This window comes from Ovis canadensis, chromosome 12, assembly GCF_042477335.2.
Source record: "Ovis canadensis isolate MfBH-ARS-UI-01 breed Bighorn chromosome 12, ARS-UI_OviCan_v2, whole genome shotgun sequence".
Taxonomy (NCBI): Eukaryota; Metazoa; Chordata; class Mammalia; order Artiodactyla; family Bovidae; genus Ovis; species Ovis canadensis.
The window spans coordinates 17,459,475-17,482,108 of NC_091256.1; the positions used below are offsets into that span (position 1 = coordinate 17,459,475).

The following is a 22,634-nucleotide window of genomic DNA, read 5'->3' on the forward strand; positions in this document are numbered from 1 at the left end:
TTCATGGCTGCAGTCACCATCTGCAGTGATTTTGGAGCCCAAAAAAATAAAGTCTGACACTGTTTCCACTGTTTCCCCATCTATTTCCCAAATTCTATTACCCCAAAGAAAAGAAATAGAACAGCTACACATTCACACTGAATATTAGAGTATTCAGAACTGAAGCTTCTGAATAAAGGCAGTGTTTGTCACAGACTCTTCTATCCATGCTGGCAAGACCAAAGACTTGAAACCATCGATCCCCAGTTTCTTTATCTATGTGATGGGCATAATACTACCATGCATCTTAAAGACTGTCAGAAGAATAAAATTCTGTCATTAAGCAAATATGTTTTGAGCTCACTTCAGTGTATTCTGTAAAATGCTCTGGTTACTGGAGATCCCACAGAAAACAAGATAGACAGTGGTCTGAGAAGTTATGGTGTTTACATTCTGCTTCATGCTGAGTGAGAGATGGTGGCAGACAGATCAAGTAATAAGCATACAAATGGAGTTATGTCAGTATCACAAAAATGTCAGTTTCACCCAGATTTATTAATCAGTCCAATAATCATATCAACAATACTCTTTTTCAAGTAATCAAGCTGATTTCAAGTTCATATGGAAAAATGAAGAAACCAAAATAGCAAGAAAAATTTTGAAGCAGAACAATAAAGAGAGGGATTAGCCTGATGTATTTTAGAACACTTTTGTACCTAAAATAGTTGATATAGTGTAGTGTTAGGGAATGGACAAAGGCAAATCAACTTGACAGACTAGAAATTTGAGATAGAGGCCCATAGGCACCTAGGAATTTGGTGTTTGATAATGGAGTTGTTAAATCATTGGTTAAAAAATTGGACTATCCAATAAATTGAATAACTGGGTAGCCATTTGGAAAAAAGTTGATACATTCATCATAGTATGAAGGGAAAATATTACTTTCTCTCTAAGTAAAATGTTACTCTCAAAATATTGGTGAAGGGGGGGGTATAATATACCCTATAATGCTGCTTTGAAAGGTAGCAGTGAAAAATTATATCAACAAAAACTTAAAATCCTTACTAGTTTTGGTTTGTTTCTTCACTTTTGTAAACATGCATTTCATTTTTAACATCTATTTCAGACACTTAAGTGCACAAGAATATTATCATAAGCATCCATGAACCTAGCATTCGAAATGTTTTTTATTTCAAGTGTTTCTGAAGCCCGCATATATGATCTCTGATTTACCTGTCTTCTCCCTAGGATCTAGTTCACTAAATACCCTTCCTAGAGCTACTTAATTCTTTGAACATTTTGTATTTGACATGTCCCCATGATGCTCACTAAGCATTAGTTCTTGCAGTTTCACTTTTAGCTGTATGGAATTTATTTATTTATTCACTCATTCGATCATTTAATTTTTGTATTTCTGATGGCCATTCAATCCTTAAGGTGTTTATTCCTATTTTTCTTTTCCGTCAGCAAATACACCTAGGTCCACCTTCAGAACACGCCCAGAATCTCCCCTGATCCAAAGCCATCACCTTCTGGTTGGATCCTTGTGGTAAAGTCCTCACTGATCATTGCCACTGCTTCAGTCTATTCTCAGAACAACGACCAGAGGGATTTTCCGCAAAATATAAATCAGAATCTTTGCAAATTTTCCCAATAAAGCCCAACATGATCATAAGATTTTAGAAATCCCTGTGTGACCCGTTTCCCTGCCAGTTATTCCTCTGGCCTCATTTCCTCTTCCTCCTTGCTTTTCCTCAGCCACACCAGGCACCGCCCTGCCCCAGGGAAGCGCTTGCTGTTGCTTCTGCCTTAAACAGTCTTCTCTGCTATGGTTCTCTCTCTCACTCTTCTCAGGATTTTTACTTAGATGTTATTCTCTCAGGGAGGTCTTCTTTGATTATGCGTTTATTTTCCAACCCAGCCCTGAAAATTTCCCTCTTTTTTCTCCCTACCCCTTCCCACTTCCAACACATAATTTGCTTTACTGACAGTTTTCCTCCACTAGAGGCTTCAAGAAAGAAAGCATTTCTGCCCTTTTGTCAACTGCCTTAGCCTTGAAATCTAGAACTTTTCTTGGCACATCCCAAGTGCTCAATAAATATTTCATGTAGGAATTAATAAGTGAGACCCAGACATACCCATCAGTAAAAGATGGAGTGGCTAAGTTCCAACATATCTCAAGCAATTAACACGAAGTGAAAAGGAAAAAATTCTGTATATTTACAATTAGCTGAAATTAGAGACTCATTGAAAAAACATTTGGTAAAAAGGTACCATTATGAAATAGCATGAAGACAAGCAAGTGATTTAAGGAAATTCATTACAATCATCCTTGTCCAAATCCCTCATTTTCTGTTTCCTTCCAAGTTACCACATTGCATTTCCATTTCAGCAGCTGGAGTTAGATTTGTGATTCGCTTGAACAGCTCTTAGTGCCCTTATGCGACTATTATTTGACCCTATGCTGCCTTTCAGATGCCAAACAAACCCTGATGAATTACTGGCCCCTTCTCTCGTGTTTTCAGCCCTTTAAATGGATTCTGTCTTTGCCAAGTGCTATCTTGCCAAGCAGCAGTATGGTACATATCAAAGATAGCTTTGTTTTTATTTGTCAAAGGAAAGGTGTTCTCCAGCAAAAATAATCATTCTTAGGAAACAGTAGTTAGATGTAGCCATATGTATTCCATGGTCAAATGTGTTTTGTTTTATATTTTCCTATTTCCAAAAATATATTAATATTATAGAAAAAAAGGGTAAAGGCTGTAAGAGTAATATTGTTCATATTATTGACTAGGAATGTTGAAAGTGGCTCCAAAATTCAGCAATGAAGAAGATATACAGGCAAAATAATAATGTAAACTAACATTTACTGAATATTACTATGCTCCCCAAATCTGCTAAATGATTAATTTATACTGTTAAATTATTTATTTGTACTATCTCATTTAATTCAACCCAGTAACACTGATAATTTTTTTTTTGAAATAAAGTATCATAGAGAAGTTAAATAACTCACCCAAGATTGTAGAGTTAGGGTTCAGATCAGGCAGTCAGACTCCAAGGCCCAAGATCTTAAGTCTTAAGCTTCCCTGATAGCTTAGTTGGTAAAGAATCTGCCTGCAATGCAGGAGACCCCAGTTTGATTCCTGGGTCAGGAAGATCTGCTAGAGAAGGGATAGGCTACCCATTCCAGTATTCTTGGGCTTCCCTTGTGGCTCAGCAGTAAAGACTCCACCTGCAGTGCAGGAGACCTGGGTTTGATCCCTGGGTTGGGAAGATCCCCTGGAGAAGGGAATGGCAACCCACTCCAGTATTCTGGCCTAGAGAATTCCACAGTCCATGGTGTCACAAAGAGTTGGACAAGACTGAGCGACTTTTACTTTCAAGAAGGGATGAAGTACAAATGAAACATACCTGGAAAATATACATTAAAAAAAAAAAACTTACATTTTGAAAATATTTATAAATGTTTATCTCCCAGTAACCCTTCAAATAAAACTCAGTTAAAAATATGATAGATATGACTTTAATCTGTACAGAAGCTACAGAGATTATGGTGAAATATTTTTTATTTTTATAAATGTATACATTTATTCTAGAATGTGTATTTCTTGTACTTAACAGAGTTCATAAGCTTTACTCACCAAGTGGAATTTATTGTACAAAATGGGAAATCATTCATGTATCTTTACAATAAATTTTGCATAAGTTGAATTTTTGATACATTTCTAAAGCCACTGAGCAGGCTGTTCTGGAGGGGGGTGGGAAGAAACTACATTTTCTGTGATAGACTTATCTTCTTTTTAAAAAGTACTTTTGAAAATCTCTTTAAGAGATTCTTTTATCACAAAACGTATCTTTTGTTAACTTCTACACAATTGGGAGGATGCCATTGCTATGATTTGGACAGAAATAAAGAGTATTCTTTTAATGAAATCAAACTGATAAGTTGAGATGTATATATTTATAATTTTAAATACAAAGCAAAGTCAAAAACATACAGGGGCCAAGCAGGTATTTTAAGTGGGATTTAGTGGGCTATATTATTGAGACTATAAGACAAGTATTATATACAGGCTGTGCATGACATGATATACATAAACGAAGTCTAAAATTCAGTTGCTACAGCTCACTGGTTCATGATCACAACAAATGCTTTTATTTTGGGTTGTGAAATTCTTTTAAAGAATTTGCCATTTAGCAAGCATCTATATTCTGTAGTTTCGAAATTCTTGTAGGTGACTCTTTGTAAATATTTGGTGATCACGTCATCACTTAGAACACCACACAGATACTTCCTTGAACCGTGCTTGTTCCTCCCTGAAGTTGGGAAACTCTGGAGCATGTAGGACAGCGACTGTGCTTTGAGCCACATTCACTGTTTGTCTCTGTGTGTGTGTATGTGTGTGTGCTTTTGTTGCAGAGAAGGCCAGCAGTCACCAGAACAATGGCAGAAGATGTATGGCAGATGCTCTGGGAATGAAGTGTACCACATCGTTCTGGAAGAAAGCACATTTTTTGCTGAATATGAAGGAAAGAGCTTCACATATGCTTCTTTTCATGCACACAAAAAGTATGTTTCCATCTCAGAATGGAATTAAAATATTAATTTACATCCAATTTTACATAATGCAACCTATATTGGTGCTCATACTGAAGTATTTTTGAATTATTATCATACTTTTTGAGACATTTGAATTCTCACCTTTTGTATGGTCTCTACAAGTTAAGATTCTTGGGTATAAAGTATAATTTAGTAGGAATATTGACTGAAAGTGAAAGGATTATTAACTCAGTCATGTCCAACTCTTTGCAACCCCTTGGACTATAGCCCACCAGGCTCCTCTCTCCATGGACTTCTCCAGGCAAGAATTCTGGAGTGGGTTGCCATTCCCTTCTCCAGGGGATCTTCTTGATCCAGGGATCAAACCCAGGTCTCCTGTATTGCAGGCAGATTCTTTACTGTCTGAGGCACCAGGGAAGCCCAGTATTGACTTTAACATCTTTTCAATTATCTTTAAAAACATTTTAATGCTGTAGAAAATCACAAGAAAATGAATGTTTTATATAGATCTAGATTTTAAAGTGTTAATTAAAATACTGTTTTATTTTATGGCCAAATTAAGATATACATTTGATGGTAAGACCCAGTATAAACACAAAATTTACAAAAAAAAAAAAAAAGCCCTTACTAAATGATATTTGCTTTGATGTTTTCTTTTATCTTTTATTCCATTCTTTTTTATTAAAAAAAATATATATATAGTCTTAAGTATCCAAATTGATTTCACAACACACTAAAGATATTGGGGGGTTTTTTTGTTTGTTTTCTTCTATAAAGACAAGAACTTTGAACTTACAGGATCTTTTCAAGCTTTAAAATCTTCCTATTTGTGGTTTAAATTTTCCTTTGCCTTTTAATAGTTTACTTATTTTCTTAACATGCAAGCTTAAGAAAAAAACTAAGATCTTTGCTGAACTTTAAACTTAAACTCCTTTATTTTCTTTTTTAAATTAAGGTTTGGTGTCTGCTTGATTGGTATTAGGAGGGAGGATAATAAAAACATTTTGCTGAATCCAGGTCCTCGATATATTATGAATGCCACAGATACATGTTTTTATATTAATATTACCAAAGAAGAGAATTCAGCATTTAAAAACCATGACCATCAGAAAAAAAGCAATGTACCAAGGTCATTTTATCATGGACCATCTAGATTGCCTGTACATAGCATAATTGCCAGCATGGGTAAGTATAAATAAATTTTAAAATATAATTAATTTCCTTCTTTAAAAAGAATAATAAGTATATTTGTTTTGCTCAAGATTCCAAGGTCAAATTTAAAATATACTTGTGGGTATTACAAACTTGATGTAACTAAATAACTAAATATACAGAACAAAATTGCTAATTTGTTAAACTGGTAAGAAATTAAATAGTTCAAAACTTCAAACAATAGTTTCATATATCTGATTCGAATATAAACACCAGACACTTCTGTATTTCTTTGTAAGTTTTACATTCAGTTATCAATAATGGCTCTTTCAGATTCTCTCTCTGTTTCCCCAGACTCCACAATCTTTTATCTAATTCTTACTGAAGTTAGCTTCTGTGACACAGAAATTTTTTTAAAAAGATTCAGACAAATAAGAACTTCCATTAAATTTTGTCAGCAAACCACATACAAACCTACATGCACTTCGTTTCTATCACAAGGAAAAGGTGTTCCTTCTTTTAGCTTATAATATTTTAATATAAATGCCCTCACTTATGCAGCAAGCCATTCTTCATTTCCCTCTTAGGGACTTCACTTTTTTATTAATCCTCACTACTTGAATTCTTTTTTTTTTTTAATCACCAATTCATTCTTCCTCTCTCCTTCTCTCTCTCTCTGACTCTTTTCATGTCTCTCTCTCCACACACACACACACACACACACACACACACACACACACACACACACACACTTCTGGACCTCATGCCTTCACATCTTCACAGATCAATTCCAAGTGTTGGCTTCAGTTGCTGGCTTGAAATCTTACCATTCCCTCATGTCTCTACCAGTTCAGTCTGAAACCTGCAACCAGTATGCCACTGAAACTGCTCTGGCAAGGCCACTGCTCCACTCTTCCTCACTAAATCCAGTGGAATCGTCACAGAATGTGACAATATTGACCATGTTCTTAAAACGCTCTAGTGCTATTTCCTCTGCACCCTGCACATTCATTTTCCCTAAATTGTCACATCTGCTCATAAAGATTCAATTCTTTTCCATAAATTGATGATCCCCTTACCTAAATCATGACCTTAAATCTCTTTTCACAGCAACATATTCAACTGTCCATGGGCTATTTGGAAAAATCAAACAAGCATTGGAAAAACCAATGTGGTATATTCAAATTAAGCTAATCTTTCTATATTCATTCAAAACAATTTCCTTCTTCATTGTTTCTTTTTTTTTTCCAAAAAGTGCGATATCATCATCCTTTAATTTGTAATGACAGAATTCTCACGTTTCACTATTCTTCTCTTCTTATACTTTGTATTTCACTGAATTCCACTAAATTTGATCAAGTGGCCTCTAAAGTCATTCGTTGCCATGTCTGTGCTCAGTTTGGTTGGTCTGAGTCTCCATCGTCCTGTCCTTCCACTCCAGAATCCCCCGTCTCTTCTCAATGCTTCCAGCCTTGCTGCCCTGCACTCTTCTCCACCTTGCTACCAGAGTGACAATTTTTACGTAATGTGATAATCATGATCCTGCATTAATCTTTAATCTTTTCCAATTAGCTATTGGGAAAAAAGCCTAAATTTTATACTATAAAATGGTTTACAATTGGATGAACAAAATCTCTCTCTCTCTTTTTTTTTTTTTTTAAACTTGAAGCAGTCCTTGTGTTCCCAGGACAGCACCAGATTATATACATTGTCCTGGTGTCATTATGAATAGAAATCCACTTTTGATTCTTAGGAATACCCTCATTTAGAAGATAAATTACATGATCACTTTTAAGTATCTCTTTAAAATAATTCCTTCTTATGTTTTTAGTCCCACATTTTACCATTCCTTCAGTTGCTATCCTAAGTCCCAATCATATTAAATTTCTTTTAGTCTTCACTAATAGCTTTTCATCATCCCTTCAATTGCTCTCCTTAGCCCCAATCATATTAATTCATTTCAGTCTTTCCTAATGGTTTTTTTACCAATGGGCCTTGATGCACCATTTCCTCTGAGAGGATCTACTCCCCAGCCCCTAACTTTGCTTATGTAACTACTTCTAATCATTTCCATCTCAGTCTTAATATCACTCCCTCTGAGACATATTTCATGGCCCTGCTTGGACTTTGTTAGATAACTCAGATTGTCACTGATACAACATATTTTATCTTCTATAGACGTTTTACTTGTTGGTTTCACATGTCTAAGAATTACTTGTTGAGTACCTAGTCCATGCCAGGAATTCTCACAAGTATTTGGGATGGGAGGGTGGGACAAATGGACAGAGTAACATTGACATATATGCACTATGATATGTAAAATAGATAGCTAGTGTGAAGCTGCTGCAACACAGGGAACTGAGCTCAGTGCTCCGTGGTGACCTAGATGGCTGGGGATGGGGAGGGAGTGTGACTCAGGAGGGAGGGTCTATATGTATACATGTAGCTGATTCGCTTCTTTGTACAGCGGAAACTAACACACATGGTAAAGCAGTTATACTCCAAATTAAGAAGAAGTAATTGTGATTAATTAGAGAACATATGAAAATTCCTTGCTTCCAGAGCTAACATTGTATCATGGGGAAGTCTGGCCATAAACAATACATATAAAAATAAGTAAAGTATTTAGTAGATTAGAAGGTGATAAGTAGTAAGATAAAAGTGAGAAGAAAACAGAGTTAGCAAAAAGCGTCTATGAATTCTAGGACAATTGAATTTTTAGGTGGCTTGTAGGCCTCAATGAAAAGGTGGCATTTGAGAAGATAATTGAAGAAAATAGGGGCATTATGCCTGTGAATATCTGAAGGAAAAGCATTCCTGGGAGAGATAATAGCTGGTACAACAAGGGCCCTACAGGAGGGGTAGGAACCTGATTGATGTGCTCCAGGATTAATAAAGGGCCCTCATGATGCAAACACAGTAATTTGATGGTAAGAGTGCAGGAGAGGTAGGGAGAAAGGTAAAAAGGGGCCAGATCATGCTGGGCTCTTGAAGTCAATGTAAGAGTTGTAGCTTCTACTCGGAGTGAAGTAGGAGTCATCACAGGGTTTTCAGCAAAGCAATGGCATGGTCTCACCTATGCTGAACTCCATCTTCACAAAATCACTGTGGCTGATGTTAACAACAGATGCTCAGGGTCAAGGATCCAGTGTATTTTCTAGTGGAAGTGGTAGGAGAGAAAAAATTATGGGTATACTTTGAGTAGGATAGGGTGCCATTATTTTATTATTTTTTATGATCAATCTATTTTTTTTAACTTTACAATATTGTATTGGTTTTGCCATACATCAACATGAATCTGCCACGGGTGTACACGTGTTCCCCATCCTGAACCCCCCTCCCACCTCCCTCCCCGCACCATCCCTCTGGATCATCCCAGTGCACCAGCCCCGAGCACCCTGTATCATGCATCAAACCTGGACTGGCAATTTGTTTCACATATGATATTATACATGTTTCAATGCCATTCTCCCAAATCATCCCACCCTTGCCCTCTCCCACAGAGTCCAAAAGACTGTTACCATCTTTCTAAATTCCATATATATGCATTAGTATACTGTATTGGTGTTTTTCTTTCTGGCTTACTTCACTCTGTATAATAGGCTCCGGTTTCATCCACCTCATTAGAACTGATTCAAATGTATTCTTGAATTAGAAGTGAGCTGTAATAGAGAAGTGGGAAGAACTCAAGGATTTGAGTATCAGTTCTGTTCATTTCAGTCGCTCAGTCGTGTTCAGTGGTCTGTGAACCCATGGACTACAGCACGGCAGGCTTCCCTGTCATCACCAACTCCCAGAGCTTGCTCAAATTCATATCCATCGAATATGATGCCATCTTGTCCTCTGTCATCCCCTTCTTCTCCTGCCTTCAAACTTTCCCAGCATCAGGGTCTTTTCCAGTGAGTCAGTTCTCATCAGGTGGCCAAATATTGCAGTATCAGTTTTAGCATCAGTCCTTCCAGTGAATATTGAGGACTGATTTCCTGTAGGATGGACTGGTTGTATCTCCTTGCTATGCAAGGGATGCTCAAGAGTCTTCTCCAACACCACAGTTCAAAAGCATCAATTCTTAAGCATTCAGCTTTCCTTATGGTCCAGTTATCACATCCATACATGACTACTGGAAAAACCATAGCTTTGGCTAGATAGAACTTTATCAGCAAAGTAATGTCTCTGCTTTTTAATATGCTGTCTAGATTGGTTATAGTTTTTCTTCCAAGGAGCAAGCATCTTTTAATTTCATGGCTACAGTCACCATCTGCAGTGATTTTGGAGCCCAAGGAAATAGTCTGTCACTGTTTCCACTGTCCCCCCATCTGGTTGCCATGAAGTGATGGAACTAGATGCCATGAACTTCATTTTTTGAATGTTGAGTTTTAATCCAGCCTTTTCACTCTCCTCTTTCACTTTCAGCAAGAGGCTCTTTAGTTGCTCTTCACTTTCTGCCATAAGGATGGTATCATCTACATATATGAGTTTATGGATATTTCTCCTAGCAATCCTGATTCCAGCTTGTGCCTCTTCTAGTCCAGCATTTCACATGATGTACTCTGCATATAAGTTAAATAACTAGGGTGACAGTATACCGCCTTGACGTACTCCTTTCCCTATTTGGAAACAGTTTGTTGTTCCATGGCCGGTTCTAACTGTTGCTTCTAGACCTGCATACAGGTTTCTCAGGAGGCATGTAAGGTGGTCTGGCGTTCCAATCTCTTTAAGAATTTTGCAGTTTATTGTGATCCATACAGTCAAAGGCTTTGGCAAAGTCAATAAAGCAGAAGTAGATGTTTTTCTGGAACTCTCTTGCTTTTTTGATGATCCAACAGATGTTGGCAATTTGATCTCTGGTTTCTCTATCTTTTCTAAATCCAGCTTGAACATCTGGAAGTTCACAGTGCATGTAATGTTGAAGTCTGGCTTGGAGAATTTTAAGCATTACTTTGCTAGTGTGTGAGATGAGAGCAATTATGTGGTCGTTTACATATTCTTTGGCATTGCCTTTCTTTGGAATTGGAATGAAAACTGACCTTTTCCAGTCCTGTGGCCACTGCTGAGTTTTCCAAATTTGTTGGCATATTGAGTGTAGCACTTTCACAGCATCATCTTTTAGGTTTTGAAAGAGCTCAACTGGAATTCCATCACCACTAACTTTGTTTCCTAAGGCCCACTTGTCTTCACATTCCAGGATTTCTGGTTCTAGATGAGTGATCACACCAGCATGGTTATCTGGGTCATGAAGATCTTTTTTGTTTAGTTCTTCTGTGTAGTCTTACCACCTCTTCTTAATATCTTCTGCTTCTGCTAGGCCCATACCATTTCTGTCCTTTATTGTGCCCATCTTTTTATGAAAAGTTCCCTTGTATCTCTTATTTTCTGAGTAAGGCTTTCTTATCTCTCCTTGCTATTCTTTGGAATTCTGCATTCAAATGGGTATATCTTTCCTTTTCTCCTTTGTCTTTCACCCCCCTTCTTTTCTCAGTTATTTGTAAGGCCTCCTCAGACAACCATTTTGCCTTTTTGCATTTTTTTTTCTTGGGGTTGATCTTGATTACTGCCTCCAGAACAATGTCATGAACTTCCATCCATAGTTCATCAGGTACTCCATCTATCAAATCTAATCCCATGAATCTATTTCTCACTTTCACTCTATAAATATAAGGGATTTGATTTAGGTCATACCTGAATGGTCTAGTGGTTTTCCTTACTTTCTTAAATTTAACTCTGAATTTGGCAATAAGGAGTTCATGATCTGAGCCACAGTCAGCTCCTGGTCATATTTTTGCTGACTGTCAAGTTTCTCCGTGTTTGGCTGCAGAATATAACCAATCTGATTTTGGTAATGACCATCTGGTGGTATCCATGTGTAAAGTCTTCTCTTATGTTGTTGGAAGAGGGTGTTTGCTATGATCAGTGTGTTCTCTTGGCAGAACTCTATTAGCCTTTGCCTTGCTTCATCTTGTATTCCAAGGCCAAATTTGCCTGTTAGTCCAAGTATCTCTTGACTTCCTAGTTTTGCATTCTAGTCCCCTATAATGAAAAGGACCATCTTTTGGGGGTGCTGGTTCTAGAAGGTCTTATAAGTCTTCATAGAACCGTTCAGTTTCAGCTTCTTTATCATTACTGGTCGGGGCATAAAGTTGGATTACTCTGATATTGAATGGTTTGCCTTGGAAATGAACAGAGATCATTCTGTTATATTTGAGATGGCATCCAAGTGCTTCATTTTGGACTCTTTCATTGACTATGATGGCTACTCCATATCTTCTAAGGAATTCTTGCCCACAGTAGTAGATATAATGGTTATCTGAATTAAATCCACCCATTCCAGTCCATTTTAGTTCACTGATTCTTAAAATGTCAGTGTTCACACTTGCCATCTCCTGTTTGACCACTTCTAATTTCCCTTGATTCATGAACCTAACTTCCAGGTTCCTATGCAATATTTCTTTACAGCACGGGTCTTGACTTCCATCACCAGTCATATCCACAACTGGACATTGTTTTCTCTTTAACTCTGTATCTTCATTCTTTCTGGAGTTATTTCTCCACTCTTCTCCAGTAGCATTTTGGGCACCAACCTGGGGAGTTCATCTTTCAGTGTCATATCTTTTTGCCTTTTCATACTGTTCATGGGGTTCTCAAGGCAAGAATACTGAAGTGGTTTGCCATTCCCTTCTCCAGTGGACCACATTTTGTCAGAACTCTCCAACATGACCTGTCTATTGTGGGTGGCCCTACAAGGCACGGCTCATAGTTTCACTGAGTTTCTTTGAGTTAGGTTTTTAGTGTAAGCAGCAGGAAAATGGGAATGGCCATCCATTTAGATGAGAAAGGTATGGAGGGAACCAGTGGAGATGTAGAATTCAGTTTGGAAGGCAGTGCATTTCAAATTTCTGTTAGATATTGAGAGAAAAATGTCAAATAAAAGATTTAATATAATAGTCTAGAGTTCAGGTCCTACTGTGTAGCACAGGGAACTTCAATATCTTGTGATAAACCATAATGGAAAAGAATATAAAAAAAGAATATCTATATGGGTATAGGCTTCCCTGGTGGCTCAGTGGTGAAGAATCCACCTGCAATTGCCACCAGAGACCTGGGTTTGATTCCTGGGTCAGAAAGATCCCATGGAGGAGGAAATGGCAACCCACTCTAGTGTTCTTGCCAGGAAAATCCCATGGACAGAGGAGCCTGGTGGACTACAATCCATGGGGTCACAAAGAGTCAGACATGACTTAGTATGCGCAATATGTGTATAACTGAGTCACTTTGTTGTACAGCAGAAATTAATACAATATTGCAAATTGACTAAATTAATTTAGAAAAAAAATGAAATGAGTCTAGAGTTCAGGAGAGAGGTGTATGCTGAAAAAATTAACCTTGGATTCCTGAGCTTATGTATTATGTTTAAAGTCATGAGACGGAACAAGACGGAACAAGAAAATGATCGTGGGCAGAAAAGGAATGAAGATAAAGGACCAAATCCTGCAACGTGTCAATATTAAATATCAAGGGAATGAGAAGAAACCAGCAGAAGAAACAAAGAAGGAGCTACTGAAAGGGAAACCAGCAGAGTGTCTTGTCCTGGAATCCAAATGAATCTAGTGTGTGGAGAAAGTGTAGTGATGAGCCATGTCTAATGACTGCAATGGTCAAATAACATGAGAATTGAAAACTGGCCGTTGAATTTAGTAAAAAAGTGATTGCTCCTTATCTCAATAAGAGCTCTTTCAGTGAAGTGGCAAGTTGGGGAATGCCGGATCAGAGGGGTTTATGACAAAATGTCAGAAGACAACTTAGGGAAACTAGGTCTAGACAACTCTCATAAAATTTTGCTGCATGAGAATAATGGAAATAAACATAAACAAATGAGACCTGAAAGTGAAAGTCACTCAGGCATGTCCAACTCTGCAACCCCACGGACGATACAGTTCATGAAATTCTCCAGGCAAGAATACTGGGGTAGGTAGCCTTTCCCTTCTCCAGGGGATCTTCCCAACCCAGGGATCGAATCCAGGTCTCCCGCATTGCAGGCAGACCTAATTAAACTCAAAAACTTTTGCACAGCAAAGGAAACCATAAAGAAAATGAAAAGGCAACCCACAGAATGGTAGAAAATGTTTGTAAATGATGTGACCAACTAGAGATTAGTCTCCGAAATTTACAAACAGCTTATAAGGTCGAATGTTATCAAAACAAACAACCCAATCCAAAAATGGGTGGAAGACCTAAACATTACTCCAAAGAAGACCTACAGATGGCCAAAAGCCACATGAAAAGATGTTCAACATCACTAAATTTTAGAGAAATACAAATCAAAACTAAAATGATATATTACCTAACACCAATCAAAATGTCTATCATCAAAAAAAAAATCCACAAACAATAAATGAGTGTGGAAAGAAGGGACCCATCCTACACTGTTGCTGCTGCTGCTGCTAAGTCGCTTCAGTCATGTCCGACTCTGTGCGACCCCATAGACGGCAGCCCGCTAGGCTGCCCCGTCCCTAGGATTCTCCAGGCAAGAACACTGAAGTGGGTTGCCATTTCCTTCTCCAGTGCATGAAAGTGAAAAGTGAAACGGAAGTCGCTCAGTCGTGTCTGACTCTTAGCGACCCCATGGACTGCAGCCCACCAGGCTCCTCCATCCATGGGATTTTCCAGGCAAGAGTACTGGAGCGGGGTGCCATTGCCTTCTCCGCCTACACTGTTAGTGGGAATGTAAATTGATACAGCCACTATAGTGAACAGTATGGAGTTTTCTTAAGAAACTAAAACAAGATCCAGCAACCCCACTCCTGGGCGTATATCTGGAGAAAAACATAATTTGGCAAGACACATGCACATTGATGTTACAGTACTATTTACCATAGCCAAGAAGTAGAAGCAACCTAAGTGGCCATGAATGGGAGAAGAGATAAAGATGTATACACATATATACAATGGAATATTACTCAACCATGAAAAGCAGTGAAATAATGCCATGTGCAGCAACATGGATGAACCTAAAGATTGTCATATTGAGTGAAGTCAGCCAGACCAAAGAGAAATATTGTACGGTATAGCTTATATGTGGAATCTAAAAAAAATATGATACAAATGACCTTGTTTATAAAACAGAAACAGACTCACAGAGACTTAGAGAGCTAACCATAGTTACTGGGGAGAGGGCAGGGCTGGGGAAAGATAGGGAGTTTGGGATTGTACACATATGTACACACTGCCATATTTAAAATGGATAACCTACTGTTTGGTGCAGGGAACTCTGCTCCATACTATGTAATGGCCTAAACAGGAAAAGAATTCAAAAGGGCAATAACTGAATCACCTGCTATCCACTTGAAACTAACACAACATTGTTAGTCAACTGTATTCCAATATAAAAGAAAAAAGTTAAAGAAAGAAATAAGTAGAATATATAACAAAACATCACATTAAAAAGCAGAGACATTCCTTTGCCAACAAAGGTCCATCTAGTCAAGGCTACGGTTTTTCCAGTGTTCACGTATGGATGTGAGAGTTGGACTACAAAGAAAAGAACTGATGCTTTTGAACTGTGGTGTTGGAGAAGACTCTTGAGAGTCCCTTGGATGGCAAGGAGATCTAGCCAGTCCATCCTAAAGGAGATCAGTCCTGCGTGTCCATTGGAAGGACTGATGCTGAAGCTGAAACTCCAATACTTTGGCCACCTGATGCGAAGAGCTGACTCATTTGAAAAGACCCTGATGCTGGGCAAGTTTGAGGGAGGGAGGAGACAGGGACAAAAGAGGATGAGATGGTCGGATGGCATCACCGACTCAATGGACATGAGTTTGGGTAAACTCCGGGAGTCAGTGGTGGACACGGAGGCTTGTAGTTCTGTGGTCCATGGGGTCACAAAGAGTCGGACACGACTTAGCAACTGAACTGAACTGAGCTGACAACAAAACAGACTCACAGAGAAGAAACTGGTGGTTCGCAGTGGGGAGAGTGGCAAAATAGGTGACGGGAATTAAGAGGTACAGACTACCAGATACAAGGATAAATTTATAGCACAAGGAATATCGTCAATACTTTATAATAACTTATATGGGGTATAATCTATAAAAACATTGAATCACTGTGTTGTACACCTGAAGCTAATACAAGATTGTAAGTCAAGTTACAAAACAAAACTAGTTAAGTCAACACAGGGTTGATGTACAAGGGAAACAGTGAAAGACAGTGGGTAATGGACTCTGAAGATGAATGATACAGAGCTGGGATATCATAAGGGGTGGAGGGAAATGCTCTGAAAGAAGCAGTGAGAACTTTGAGGGTATTTCCCCACTAGTGAAACACAGGCACTCTTTTGGTGTTGCAACCTTCAGAATTGCAAGGAGAGATATCAGAGAAGAGCCAGGTTTTGTTAGGGGAAGGAAAGGTTCAAAGAAGAAATTGTTTCTGTAATTGTAACTGCTTTTAAAACTGTGTCTTCCCTGCTAAATTTTGACTTTCTCATGATCACATCACCCTATACTCAGCTTGGTGCCAAATATCAGTGTGGGCAGAATTATCAGGAAGTCACCAAGTTTCCTGTGTTGAGCAGCAAGATGATAAGGAGGTAGTTGGAAGTGATGTGGAGACAAACATAGTTGGAAGGGGGTGAAATTCAGAGACCATGGCTCCTTGGGAAGTAGGTGGGGATTTAACTCTCAAAACAAGAGTAGGGTTGAGTTTTACATAAATATGGGGGTATCTCTTTCCTTCCAAACAGAAATAAAAAGTGAAAAGTTTGTTGAAGCTTTCTTGTTTACTTGGTTGAAGATAGGGAATTGAAGGATTTCTTCAATAGAAAGACAGCTTTCTTTCAAAAGATAAAAATAATCTTACTTCAAAAGATCACTTTTCCCTCTGAATTATGCAATGTGGTCCTTTGCAGAGGATAAGTATCATAAATGTGGATTTTAATTTATAATATTAGGATGCAGATCATATATGGTTTTATTTTGATGAATCAAATTTATAAAATTTAATGTTTAATCAGATCCACTCACCTGATTAATGGAAAAGTTAATCTCATTTTCTGTAGGATCCTCATGTCCCTCCCAAGATGGATTGAACTATAAATTAATCCTTATTTGTGGTGCTAAAAAGTTACTGGAGTGTACAGTATCTGATGCCAGTCACTTTTACCTTTGCTCAGAAATGGTGGTCATCATATTGTTTTCTCAGGCACAGTCATTTTAAACACATTGTGTCATGCCCCTCAAAGGAGTCTTCCCCATTAAGAGCAGACACACCAGGCTCCCTCTAATCTGAGTGTCATGTACAGTATTTTCAGAGGTCCTAGCCTCTGAATCTTGAGTCCCACATTTAGTTCAATATTGAGAAATATCCAGATGGAGAACTCAGATGGTCTCCCTAGTCTTGGTTCTATCAACTCTCACATTCAGAAACACTGCCTATTTTAATCCCTTCTTCTGTGTTGTTGTTGTTCAGTCATGTCTGATCTTTGCAACCCCATGACTGCAGCACACCAGGCTTCCCTGTCCATCACCAACTCCCGGAACTTGCTCAGACTCATGTCCATCGAGTCGGTGATGCCATTCACCCATCTTGTCCTCTGTCACCCCCTTCTCCTCCTGCTCTCAGTCTTTCCCAGCAGCAAGGTATTTCTCGGAGGTTTTTAGAATTCATCTGCTGACTTCTTTGTCCATGATACAAAGAAAGAGATGTTAAAACCCCTGAGGTTTTTTTCTCCCTCTGAAATCTCAGGATCTTACAGTGAAGGAGGTTGTAAGATCAGACAGAAGTTTCAAGGAAGTGGAGAGCATTTTGATAGTTGCTTCAAAAAATAAAACGAAATGGAGACTCAGGGCTTTCTGAAGGTTGGCCAGCTGTCCATAAATACATAAATGAAGCCAGTGATTGTGAAATATGGTGGCAGTCATCCATTAGATTGATTTTTTTTTCTCCAGAAAGGGAGAGACAGTCACTTTCCATAAATTGATGTTTATACTAATTTTTAAACGTTACTTAAAAATTTCAGAGGAATTTGTGTCTTCCATTTACCATTCCTTGAGTATTTCAAGGAGTCAAAGCCTTAAGCTGTTTAAATTCTCTGTTCTTTTTTTTTTTTTTAGGTGATGGAATTGCATATGATTTTATTTATTTTTTTTGTTTTTTTTTAATTTATTTATTTATTTTTTTTAGTTTTTTATTTTTTAAATTTGTTCTTACTGCCTCAAGGCATTTCCGTGACTTGTGTGCTCATGATTCTCTTTTTATATCAAAAAATCAAATGTAATGATTTCAGAGTATAGCATCTTATCGCTGGGTGAAAAGTTCATCCTCTCCCTTGCCTCCTGTCCCCACTATACTACATCACATAACGTAATTCTGTTTTATTTTCTGCATGGTATTTAGCATTATTGAGAATTAGTTTTTCCACTTCTCTGTCCATTTGATCATCTTAAAGACAAATCCATATGCATAGGAACACTCTCTGTCTTATTCCTTGAATATCTTGAGTGCCTAGAGTTGTGCTTACCACAGAGAAGGGCTTAATAAATATAAACATTAATTATTCTAATATTAAAAAGTAGTTATAAATCAGTAAAAGAAAGATAACTCAACAATATAAGGAGAAAAGATATAATGAGAAATCGATAAAAGTGAAATGGACCAAAAATTTTCATTAATTTAAAATAAATATAAATTTAAACAATTTTTAAAATTTAAATGTCTAAGTATTTCATGATTTCACAAATCTTGTTTCATACTGTAGACTTAGTTGCAGCAAATACACTTTTGCACAAATACAAAAATTTTATCCCTGTGGGTAGAAATGCTCAAACTAAAAAGAAGTAAATCACTTTTGAGATTAAAGGGTAAACAGTGCATAGTATATTTCCTGGTTATACTGACTGCATTTCATCTCACTTTAATCATTAAATGATTGCCAGTCCCATAGGCGGCAAACACTTCAATGGATTTTCATTTCTCATTGTTCCAGGTACTGTGGCCATAGACTTGCAAGACACGAGCTGCAGATCAGCAAGTGGCCCTACCCTGTCTCTTCCTACAGAAGGAAGTAAAGAAGTCAGAAGACCCAGCATTGCTCCCGTTTTAGAGGTTGCAGACACGTCATCAATTCAAACATGTGATCTTCTAAGTGATCAATCAGAAGATGAAACTACACCAGATGAAGAAATGTCCTCGAACTTGGAGTATGTTTGTAAGGTTTACTGGGACTTGTGCTTGCCGTGAAAAACTAATGTCCTTCGCTTCTGGACATCCCAGAATCAGTCCTACATACTTCTGTCAAAACACTCTTCTTATTAGCCAGTATCTCTCTTGATGATAAAGTATTCTAAACCCTTGAATTTCTGGCTTCAACAGCTATTTACAGCTTCATTTTTCTCTATGTTAGCCTTTATCCTTAAAGAAAAAAACTTGTATATCAGTATTTCCATGATAAATATATATCACATTTTACATTTTTTTCTTTAAGGATACAGTTTGTATTTTTCATTTTTATTAAAAATAAGTAATAATGTTTTTATTAAATTATAATGTGCTTTCTACCTTTAGTTTGTGTTTCTACTTCCATATTGAAGTTCAATCAATTATTTAGTAACATGTAATGCAGCTTCTTCCATTAAGCTCTTGTTTATCTCAGCATTCAGCAATCTTTTTTATTTAGTATGCATCAATAATGTTTTGAATGAATGAATAAATGAACTACAGTTCATTTAACTAAGATTCCATAATAAATAATATCAATATTTAAGCTATTGATCACATTTTAGCCTATAGTAGAGTTTGTTTACTTGTCTTATCATGTATTATGTTGGTATTTCTTAAGGAAACCACAGTGTTCAACTGCCTTGACAGTGGAGTCCAAAGGAATTTGTATCACTTGGCAGTTTCACTTTATACTGGTTGTGTACAAGTGGCTTTGTTTAAAATCATCTGAGCTACAATGCTTTATCTGTAAAAAGGGTTCATTCAAAGATTAATTGAGATAATGGAGAAATGTACTTAGAACAATTGTTTGTGCAGAGTAAGCATTCAGTGAGTATCAATTACTATTAGGTGTATAGTACTAGTCCTAGTGGTAATGGTAACATCACTCAGGCACTTCTAATATTTTTCATATAATAGAAGTTCAGTCAATGTTGAACTGAACTAAAATATACTGAAATATAATTGGAATGTAGAAAACTCCTTCTATTAATCTCTCACATTTTCAAATATCTATTACAAGAAACTTAGACATATACACAGAAGACAATTTCACTCTCCAAGAAATTAATAACACTCAAATAGATTTATGAAATATTTGACAGGAAGAAGGAACAGTTTGACCACCAGTATATTTCTAGAAATGGTGCTGTGATACATATTCTTTCTTTACATATACTTCAGAAAAATTGAGAGGTTAAATATTTCTTATTTCTAGAAAAGTGGAAAAGACATTGAGGTAATAGAGGAGACTGTCAACTTCTAAATTTGCAAAATATTCTCCATTTTACTGTCTTAGCTAATGATGTATGAAAAATAGTTCTAACTAGGTTTGAAATTTCTTGGTTTGAAAGATAAATTTTCTCCATCAAAAAAGAGTTTTCATATTGGATAAAAGAACTTTACCTCCGCTAAATTTTCTTTTGTCTCTTCAGTTCAGTTCAGTCGCTCAGTCGTGTCCGACTCTTTGTGACCCCATGAATCAGCACGCCAGGCCTCCCTGTCCATCACCAACTCCTGGAGTTCACTCAAATTCATGTCCATTGAGTTGGGGATGCCATCCAGCCATCTCATCCTCGGTCATCCCCTTCTCCTCCTGCTCCCAATCCCTCCCAGCATCAGAGTCTTTTCCAATGAGTCAACTCTTCGCATGAGGTGGCCAAAGTATTAGAGTTTCAGCTTTAGCATCAGTCCTTCCAATGAACAACCAGGACTTATCTCCTTTAGAATGGACTGGTTGGATCTCCTTGCAGCCCAAGGGACTCTCAAGAGTCTTCTCCAACACCACAGTTCAAAAGCATCAATTCTTCGGCACTCAGCTTTCTTCACATTTCAACTCTCACATCCATACATGACCACTGGAAAAACCATAGCCTTGACTAGATGGACTTTTGTTGGCAAAGTAATGTCTCTGGTTTTTATTTTTTTATTTTTTTGATACTTTTTTTTTTTTTTACTTTCTTTTGCTTTACAATACTGTATTGGTTTTGTCATACATTGACATGAATCAGCCACGGGTGTACATGCCTTCCAAGGAGTAAGCATCTTTTAATTTCACAGTTGCAATCACCATCTGCAGTGATTTTGTAGGGAGGTGGGAGGGGGATTCAAGATTGGGAACACGTGTACACCCATGGCGGATTCATGCTGATGTATGACAAAACCAATACAGTATTGTAAAGTAAAATAAATAAATAAAATAAAGTCTGACACTGTTTCCACTATTTCCCCATCTGTTTGCCATGAAGTGATGGGACCAGATGCCATGATCTTTGTTTCCTGAATGATGAACTTTAAGCCAACTTTTTCACTCTATACTTTCACTTTCATCAAGAGGCTCCTTAGTTCTTCTTTGCTTTCTGCCATAAGGGTGGTGTCATCTGTGTATCTGAGGTTATTGATATTTCTCTTGGCAATCTTGATTCCAGCTTGTGCTTCTTCCAGCCCGGCGTTTCTCATGATGTACTCTGCATATAAGTTAAATAAAAAGGGTGACAATATACAGCCTTGACATACTCCTTTTCCTATTTCAAACCAATCTGTTGTTCCATGTCTAGTTCTAACTGTTGCTTCCTGACATGCATATAGGTTCTTCAAGAGGCAGGTCAGGTGGTCCAGTATTCCCATCTCTTTCAGAATTTTCCGCAGTTTATTGTGATCCACACAGTCAAAGGCTTTGGCATAGTCAATAAACCAGATATAGATGTTTTTCTGGAGCTCTCTTGCTTTTTCCATGATCCAGCTGGTGTTGGCAATTTGATCTCTGGTTCCTCTGCCTTTTCTAAAGCCAGCTTGAATATCTGGAAGTTCACAGTTCATGTATTGCTGAAGCCTGGCTTGGAGAATTTTGAGCATTACTTTACTAGCATGTGAGATGAGTGCAATTGTGCGGTAGTTTGAGCATTCTTTGGCATTGCCTTTCTTTGGAATTGGAATGAAAACTGACCTTTTCCAGTCCTGTGGCCACTGCTGAGTTTTCCAAATTTGCTGGCATATTGATTGTAGCACTTTCACAGCATCATCTTCTAGTAACTGAAATCGCTCAACTGGAATTCCATCACCTCCACTAGCTTTGTTCATAGTGATGCTTTCTAAGGCCCACTTGACTTCACATTCCAGGATGTCTGGCTCTAGGTGAGTGATCACACCATCATGATTATCTTGGTCTTGAAGATCTTTTTTGTACAGTTCTTCTGTGTGTTCTTGTCACCTGTTCTTAATGTCTTCTGCTTCTGTTAGATCCATACCATTTCTGTCCTTTATCGAGCCCATCTTTGCATGAAATGTTCCCTTGGTATCTCTGAATTTTTTGAAGAGATCTCTAGTCTTTCCCATTCTGTTGTTTTCCTCTATTTCTTTGCATTGATCACTAAAGAAGGCTTTCTTATCTCTCCTTGCTATTCTTTAGAACCCTGCATTCAGATGATTTTATCTTTCTTTTTCTCCTTTGTTTTCAACTTTTCTTGTGTTTCACAGCTATTTGTAAGGCCTCTCAGACAGCCATTTTGCTTTTTAGCATTTCTTTTCCATGGGGATGGTCTTGATCCCTGTCTCCTGTACAACGTCACAAACCTCTGTCCATAGTTCATCAGGCACTCTATCTATCAGATCTAGTCCCTAAATCTATTTCTCATTTCCACTGTATAATCATACGTGATTTGATTAGGTTATACCTGAATGGTCTAGTGGTTTTCCCTACTTTCTTCAATTTAAGCCTGAATTTGGCAATAAG

At 37.6% G+C, this 22,634-nt stretch overlaps 1 protein-coding gene across 5 annotated transcripts in view; it reads left to right on the forward strand.

The window, feature by feature from the left end:
* The window catches only part of KCNT2 (potassium sodium-activated channel subfamily T member 2), a 445,066-nt gene that overhangs the window by 316,615 nt on the left and 105,817 nt on the right, over nt 1-22,634 (forward strand). For all 5 annotated transcript variants that reach the window (XR_011247634.1, XM_069545283.1, XM_069545284.1 and 2 more), the window contains exons 15-17: nt 4,403-4,552; nt 5,499-5,728; nt 18,672-18,885. Coding sequence is in view for 4 of the 5 variants with exons in the window: in XM_069545283.1 (XP_069401384.1) it covers nt 4,403-4,552; nt 5,499-5,728; nt 18,672-18,885 (594 nt within the window). In the remaining variant the exon portion in view is untranslated. The remainder of the gene's footprint in view (nt 1-4,402; nt 4,553-5,498; nt 5,729-18,671; nt 18,886-22,634) is intronic.